This window comes from Haliaeetus leucocephalus, unplaced genomic scaffold (assembly GCF_000737465.1).
Source record: "Haliaeetus leucocephalus isolate CR32 unplaced genomic scaffold, Haliaeetus_leucocephalus-4.0 Scaffold362, whole genome shotgun sequence".
Classification (NCBI taxonomy): Eukaryota; Metazoa; Chordata; class Aves; order Accipitriformes; family Accipitridae; genus Haliaeetus; species Haliaeetus leucocephalus.
The window spans coordinates 7,653,457-7,661,939 of record NW_010972798.1 but is presented as its reverse complement, the minus strand read 5'-3'; the positions used below and the strand labels follow the sequence as shown (position 1 = coordinate 7,661,939).

General features: G+C 37.3%; 1 protein-coding gene across 4 annotated transcripts in view; it reads left to right on the top strand.

Moving 5' to 3' along the window:
* ARMC9 (armadillo repeat containing 9) overlaps positions 1-8,483 on the top strand; it is a 67,656-nt gene that overhangs the window by 38,255 nt on the left and 20,918 nt on the right. For all 4 annotated transcript variants that reach the window (XM_010573030.1, XM_010573029.1, XM_010573031.1 and 1 more), the window contains exons 15-18: positions 387-463; positions 2,583-2,657; positions 3,752-3,842; positions 5,164-5,222. In XM_010573030.1, the coding sequence (XP_010571332.1) occupies positions 387-463; positions 2,583-2,657; positions 3,752-3,842; positions 5,164-5,222 (302 nt within the window). The remainder of the gene's footprint in view (positions 1-386; positions 464-2,582; positions 2,658-3,751; positions 3,843-5,163; positions 5,223-8,483) is intronic.

The following is an 8,483-nucleotide window of genomic DNA, read 5'->3' as shown; positions in this document are numbered from 1 at the left end:
CTCACACCCACCGCCCCCCCCCCCCCCCCCCCCGAAAATAAGGTCCTGTCAATGTCCCAAGAGACTTAAAAGAAGCTTAAAGTAAGTTTCCTTTTAAAAAGGAAAGTAAGGTAAGGGTGAAAAATTGACTGCTTGCCAGAAGCAAAATAATGTCTTTGTTAAAGTTTTAAAAATGCCTTTGTGTTGCATCCTGTCCAAGATTACAACTGTATAAATCCAGAGTAACTCCACTGATTTCAGCTCAGTTACATTGAGCAGCATTTGGCAGGGACAAGGAACAGTATTGCTCTGTGTAAATTATATTTCATACTAATTTTAAGAAGTAAGCAGCTCGCTCTGATCTGTTACATTTTTTTTAAGCATATTTATGTTTTCTCCCTTTGCAGGGAAGAAAATGTGTGCAAGGATCGCAAACCATGTGCTCAAAGTCCTCTCTGATCTTCTTGGCCACGAGAATCATGAGGTATTTGTACAGCAAACTTTGGGTTAAGGAAAAGGTGGAAAGAAAAATTAAAGATAAAAAAAGCAAGAAAGGAAGAAATGGAAAAAAGTAAATTGGTTTTGTTTCTCTTGTTAGACCCTCATGTAATTAAGTTGCATGAAATTTTCCTAAAATTCACAATTCTGTAATTTTTCTTTTTTTGTTGGGCACTGGTCTTTCTAGACATAATTATGTCTTCCTTTAACAAATGTTGGCAGCTAAGAAGCAAAGTATTTCAGATGCATAGTTATCATGCAGTCCATGTGCCTTCTTGATTGCAGTTTCTGATGCTGTTTAAATGTCATCTCACACGAAATCATCTCAAGCTTAACTAGTTCATTAGATGAAAAATGTGTGGTGCAAGCCATTATGCAAAACCATCAGGTGCAAAGAAGCAAATTTGCTAGTAGTTTTAAGGAATATTATAAGAAAGCAGTATACCTGTGTCATTCAAGCCCTAATATCTTTTTATCTACCAGTTCATTTAACCTGCCATGTAACCCTTTTGTGGTTCAAGTTTCTTTTCTGACTCTAGACATGCTTGCATCTTAGATGCTAAATTAAACTACCTCAGAGGAAAATGGTAAAAATTATTAGTTATTTCTACCCAATGCTTTTCAACACATCCCTCTGATATCTGCTGTCTGCTGTATAAAGCATTGCTTTAGCTGTCTCTGCAGAGGGTCACTTCTTTAACTGTGGAGTAAAATTCAAGGCAGGAGAAAATGCAGGCAAATATTGTATGAAGTTGAAATCATAGGGAGGCAGCATTTATACCAGGCCATTCTAGATTGATTCCTTGATGATCGTGCAAGGTGCAATGAAATATAAACTCTGGTGTCTCATGTTTATACCCAATGATTATATCATCAGGTTTTTTGTTTATCACTTAAACTGAAAATAGAGAATAAATTTGGAGGAAGTGTTTACTCCACATTTTATGAATTTATTAGAAGATGTAGATCAGTTCTTTACTAGTACTGTTTTGATTAGGATGAAACTTGGCATACCTTTATTGTACTGTTTCACTGGCTTTTTTTTTATGAATCATGAGAGTTAATACAATACATACTAATACAAAATAACATCCCAGTCCCTAGACAGAAGTATTTGGAAAATGCTATTGTACTGTTGAAGTCTGTGCCTTAGAATGGCCTTAAAATTTCTGAGAGTGCATTTTTACAACCTAGTTTGCACCAGCGCAGGTGATAGAAGTTTTGTTATCAAAGTCAAAAGTAGAAGGCAATGTTCTTGGGTGCCAGGAGAGCTTTCTGAGAAGCTGTGGAATCCTTGTGTAAATCCCAATCCCTTATCTCGCTTCCCATGCTCCCAGCCTAGCTCATTGTTCATTTTTCCAAAGGTATAGACAGAGAATGACTGGAAATCTTTGTGCTCCAACAGTAACTGGCCAATACAAAGGGCCACATAAGTGCTGATTAAATTAGTTTGATAGATCTGGTGGCTTTCACTAACCATAATAATACAGAGCTTTCATACTAGCTGGTTTTTTTTTTTCCTCTGCTGAGGGACAGTAACAGGCAGCAAAGTGAGAGAGTGTTTGAAAACTGCTACAGCTTTTATCATCCTGCCTAAGGCTACAATGCTTGAAGCCTGTCTTGAGCTCATGCTGACACAGGACACAGTCTTGTCCCTGTTCTTTGTCCTATTTTTTGTACTGCCACTAGTGTTTGTCAGAAACTAACCCTTTTATTCATTTTTGTTATTTTTTCCTCTTTTTCTTTTTTCCTCCATCCTCCTTCCTTTTTCCTTCTTTTTTTCTTTTTCTCCCTCTCCCTCTCTCTTTCTCTTTTTTCTTTTCTCTTTTTTTTTTTTAGGGCTATGTCAATTTGCAAGAATACATTTTCAGAAGGGGGGGGGAATCGGCGTGCAGCAGTACTGATTTAGATCAATCATATCACAATATATTTGCATCCTAAAAGTTCACTGCTTCTCAAGTGAGAATTTTTGCAAGTGCAGGCTAGCCTGATTTAAACTCTCTGAACATAGCTGTTCTGCACCTTCACTCATAACTTTTGACTTATAGTCAACTGTGGTGAATGTAAGAGTTTTTCTAAGTGGTATGACTATTTCTTCCTCTTAGATACAACCATATGTGAATGGAGCGCTGTATAGCATTCTTACCATCCCTTCTGTCCGAGAAGAAGCCAGAGCAATGGTAAGAAGTGTTATATGCATAGCACAAAGATCAAGGCATATGCCACATATGGTATGCACACAGGTACCTGTTGAGCAGTGCGCAGCAGGGCTGTGAGGTAGGAGGCATGGCATTTCAGAAGGGAATCCACAAGAGGCCCTCCACCCTTGGTATTCAGGCAGGTGTGAACGTATGTCTCAAACGCTTTTGCCATACTTGCTGGTCTTTTCCCAGAAGTGGAGCCCCAGCAGTATGAAGGATTCTATCTAAATTATAAATTAAAGGTGTTATTTTAGAATAGTGTTGTCCATCTAGAATTTCATAGACTGGATGTGACCCAGGAGATGCTTTCAGCTGACTTGCTACTTCTTCCCCTTATTTAACTCATGCTGCACCAGTGAATAGCCACTAAGAGGATGAGTTCCTCTTGCTGCTTTTGTTTCTGCCTTAGACATGGTTAGCTGGGGAAGGCAGCAGGAGGAAGGTTTTAGCAGAACTAGGAATTGATCTCCTGTGAAAGTTAGTCTAATGGTAATGAATGTGTTTTGACTTCTGGATCTGAGGAAGCTGTTCCTGGGATAGCAGTGTATCTTTATATCTTAAGGATTAACCTAGAGAGTTACATCTGACAACAATTATGTCTGCATTTTACCTCACAAAGCACAGAGGATTGGAAGGCATCTTAAATGATTAAAGACACAACATCAAACCTGTAAGGGGCCACAAAGAGAGAAGCTGGGTTTAAGAGGTCAAAGTTGGTCCTGCTTTTTACTTTCCTTCTCTGAACCTTGCACTGTTGTATCTGTGAATGCAAATTTGCCCTTTTCTGTTGACTACTGTGTACTGAGTTCAGAAGGCAGAAGCGGCAGATCTATTGTAAAAATTTGCTGTTCATCATGGATACTTCGTATTTAAACCTAGAAGCAATCTAGACAGCATATTTATTTTGGTTTTGGGAAGTGTATGGACAAAATGGAGTGCTTAGAGCTGGACACGGTGGTTTGTTTCACACTACCTTTGTTTTTCCTGACAAAACAGTGGCTTTTTAGCTAATAAAACTCTGTCACTATGGTCACATGAAATACTGATCTAGCAATGTTTTCCACTACTTCCAGGGAATGGAAGAAATTCTGCACTGCTTTATCAAGGAAGGAAATGCAGAGATGATCCGACAGATTGAATTTATTATCAAGCAGCTCAATTCAGGTCAGAAGAACAGATGCAGCTATCTGAGCTGTAAATCTTTCACAAAAGCCATAAGAAAGCTCATGTTTTTACTTGGCGTTGAAACTCTCAAAGAATAACAGTAGTGTGATGGTCTGAGAGAGGGTTAATAGTGTATGTCCAGATTTGAATGTCAGATGCATTTTAAAATTTCCTTTTGTGTTACAATTAGAAAGAAGAAATAAAAGGCTAAGTAGGTGTCAATTCCAAAGTTTTGGGACTGTAAATAGAATGACCTTGACTGTTTTCTGTCATTACTGTGAGGCCACTAGCATGAGAGACTGCTCTCAACTGCAGAAATAAACAGGTGATACAATTTGGAAAGCAGGATTTAGGGACTAGATCTGTCTCTGCTCACCTCTTGCTCTGTTAAGAAATATAGCTTTGTTAATCTGAAATGGCTTATCCTGAACAGGGGGCAGAGACCATCCTTTTTGGAGAGTGTGTTGATGGGTCTGAGGAGTTGTAGATGCTTTGTTAATACAGACAAGTATGAGGAGGTGGAATATTTATTTTATGTTCCCTGTGGCTGAAAGGAAGGCTGAAGAAAGAGAAAGCAAATAATGAAAAGGAGGTGAATTCTGATTAAATCTTTCTGTACAGTAAAAATAGAACAAGTTTGACTGCTTTCTTTGGCTTTTGGAAAAAGCAGAAGACAGCATATCTTACGGTTCTAGCTTGTAAAAGAACAAATAAAGTATTTAAGCATTGTGTTGCCACTATGCAATATTTGTTCATCAGGGTTACAGAATTGCTCCTCTTCTCCTTGTGAATGGTATTTTTAAAAGGTTTTGTCTGATTAGTGAGTAAAAGTTGAGTGTACAGATTTCCAGCATAAGCGTGGCTGCTTTTTTCCTAGGGAAATGAGTTTGTCCAAAAGTTGCAATAAGTATTCTACATGACTGCTATCTTTTTACATATAAAAGCAGTATAATAGTGAAGTGTTTGTAGGGAGAAGTAGAGTCTTTTATTAACAATTAGTTGAAAAATAGACAAACTTGCAAGTGCACACACTTTCATTTAAGTCTTGTTGATAAATACACTGAGACATCATAGTGGGATTTATGAGAAAAGAACTGTTCCAGAGTGTTTCTGTTTCTGCCACTTTCTCAGATATGAATTGATTTCAGTGATTTGTAGAATGCTTTATAGGAGCAAATAATTCTAATAGTTATCTTGAAAAGAATGGGATGTCTATATGAGATGCAAGCTAAATATTAGTCTTGTAAAAGAGGGGCAATGACTAGAGATTCTTTTATGTGGTAAATGTACTCTTACACCATTTTGGTTTGCTTCTTTCTAGAAGAGCCGTTAAATGATAGTATTGTGTCTGATGATGAAGAGGAAGAGGAGGATGAGGAAGTAAGTATAAAGGCCTTCTGGCACCTTTTAGAAAAATCCTTAACCTGCTAGACAGAAAATATTTGTGTCAATAAACCATGCTTTTTTTTTTTTTTTTGGTGGCTTTTGGTTTTGTTTTTTTACTTTAATTATTCTTGCATTAACAAGAATATTGGATCTGTTTCCACTACCTTTTCTTCATTTGAGTCGTACTCTTTTATTTTGGCAAGTCACCACCTCTGTGATAACTAGAGGATTATAGCTTGAAATGAGTGAAGAGATGAGATAGTGTAGCAGTAGAAATCTTGCTTTCAAGCAGACCCATTTTGGCAATAAAAATAAAGGAAGCAAATGAACCAGTTTATTACCAGGATAGTTTATGAACAGGTTGTCACTTTTTCTTAAGGTATTGTTATCTGTTCAGGGTGTGACTTCTTCTTTTGCTATTTAGAAACTTTGAAATAGATTTAATAAATTGTCTGTATGTAATGAAGGAAAACAGTAATTACAAATTAAGAAATAAGTCCCATAAGAAGAGAAAAGAAAAAAAATTGAGAAAGTAAGCATGAGAAACTATAACATAGTAAATATAAACTGTAGTAAATATAAAGCTGGGTATTTCCAGCCCTACTAATAAATGCATTTTATACCAATACTTCAGCATTTTTTAAGAAGCTGTCTTCATAGAGTAATGGGATCCCAGGTGTAGGTAACACAGTGTATGCAATCATCTAAATTAACAAGCAAAGCAAGGTGTAAATGATGTGAGGGAAGTGTTAAACCCAGTCTTCACTGGTGATGTTGCCATTGCTACCTTGCGGTAAGTGCATGGGGGGCGGGGGGTGCGTGAAAATACACTGTGTAGGCAGTTACATGGCAGTTTTATCCGAAAGAAGTCTACCACATAGAATTTTTCTTTTATTGAAAAGTCTTACATGAGAGGTTTAAAAGAACAGCTATAGTAGATGTCCTTGGAACAGTGTCTGAACATACTTAGGTGGGTGTATATGTGCACGTACATTTATAATCATGTATTTGCCCTGAAGAAGATAGTGACATTGAGAGTTAATGATCTTTGCAAAATGTTCTTGTCTTAGAAATATTACCAGAGAACGTATTTACTGAAAACCAAGTTTTTAGACAAAATGCAAGTTTTTTTTCCTGAACCAACAAAGAATAAGACACATAAAACTTACCAAGACAGTTGCGTCCACGTTCTACTAACTTGTTGCACATTAACACAAATACTAGAGAACAGTGACAACCATGCTACAGTCTAAAACTTGCCGTGTTACTGCGGAGTGACTGAGTGCATTTTCAAGTACACGTTGAGCCTTTTATGTTTTGAAAGGAAAGAAAAATGTAAATATCCCAATTTTAACAGGTGTGGTGTGCTCTCAGCTGTCATGGGGGTGCAACACCTTGCAGGATCCAACCTTTGCCTGGCAGTGTCCAGGGAAGTTTTGCACTGGTTGTGTTATTTAGCTAGTTTCTGTGTTGTGGCACAATAGGTGGTGAACACGTGAACTAATTACCCTTGTGACTTTGCCTAAATTCAGAGCTATGTGGAAATTCTAACTTTAGAGCTACAAGGAAGTTTTATTTAACGATCGGCTCTCCCCCTTTTGTCCTAAGGGGGTACAGTAATCTTTTTTTTTTTTTTTCTAATAGGATTAGATTATTGTAATTGTTTCACCTCCTGCAGTCTTGAAAAGAGTTTTCAGTAATCTTTACACTCTTCCCACCCAAAATCAATGCTTGATGTGCAAGGTGAGCTTTCGGGGGATTAATCATTATAACTTCCCTTTGTTTAATATGCTGCTTAACACCCTTTAACTGATGTTCCAAGGCTTTGAGTGTCTTAGGTGTATTGTGAGAATCCAAGGTGGTGATATTTTTGCTTGAACTCTACCATACTTTTTTGAAGGATACTGGGTTCTGTTGGGCAAGCACAGAGATAAGGAGCTCCTTCATGAAAGGTGTGGCATTGAATTGCATGATAGTGTTGAACACTTTCATTACTTTACCTGCTCTTGGGAATGAAAGGAAGGTGAATTCTCATATTCAGTCATACCCCCTAGACAAGCTGCTGCTGCTCATGATCCCAGCTGAGGCTGCATTTTGAAATGCATTTTTACCACTAAACCATCATGTGATTAAAACAGACTTCTGTCACTTCTTATTATTTGACTCAAAAATAACAGTAGGCTTTTGAAACAAAGAAGTGTCTGATTCCAGTTTTTCATCAGTTTTGCCATTATATTAAAAAGAAAAAGTCTCATTAAGCCAATTTTAAAACTTTTTCTAGTGTAACATTAATTGTGGCATGTTCTAAATCCTTATTGCTGCTAGGAACTACAATTCTGTTCTCCTGCAAGGACGCCTGGTTTCTTAGTCCCTCAGTTTAGAAAATAGTTTATAAACAGCGTGGCAGCAAAATGCTACACAAAATGCATAATGTTGTTACTTTGTTAAATAAGCAAAGGTTTGTTGATTCACTGCCTCAGTGCTTGGAGCCCTTTTGTATTTTGGAAATGCAGTGCGTTATTGTTCTTTGATGGGGTTCTATGATAACATCTGATGTTGTGATCTGGCAACAGAAAGTTTTGGAAAACTTTATCAGAAGTCTTGCCTTTACGTAACTTTTAAACTACTACAGACTGAGTGTATTTCAGAATATGTCCATATATTGCCAATTTAGTGACATGCATTCAGACTGCTTACTGATATTATAATTTGTTGCTGATTCACTCAATACCAGTATTTATACCTTCACAACTTAAGAAAAACAGAAGGACACTCCTATGCAGACTTAGTTTGCAGGTTTTGCCCCAGCTTTGATTGTTTCCAAGAGCATGTGAAGGTTCCCCATGCTGTTACTATTACCTTTCATGTTTTTTTGCTTTTATCTGTGTCTAATTTAGAGTTGTTGAATTCTCTCTTGGCTTTGAGCAGATGTTGTGGTAGTGACTACTTTTTCCTAAACACTGGCACCAAGATGCAGTTGAGCCTGTTGGAGGATAATTCTGGGATTTCTAAGGGCATCATACACTCAGAAATTTAAGATTCTGTAATGGTGACATTGGAGCATATAAACTGAATTAAAAAAAAGTCTATGCGTATACTGTTGTTCAGAAATAAATTGGCTTTCAGATTTGTCTGCTGAGCTTTAAATTAACTAGTGTAGAGCTCAGGATGCTGGCTTCTGGAGTACGTACTCACCTTCATTATGTTAGCCATCTGGGGTGTGTTGACACACACAGTCACAGTGCATATTTTCTG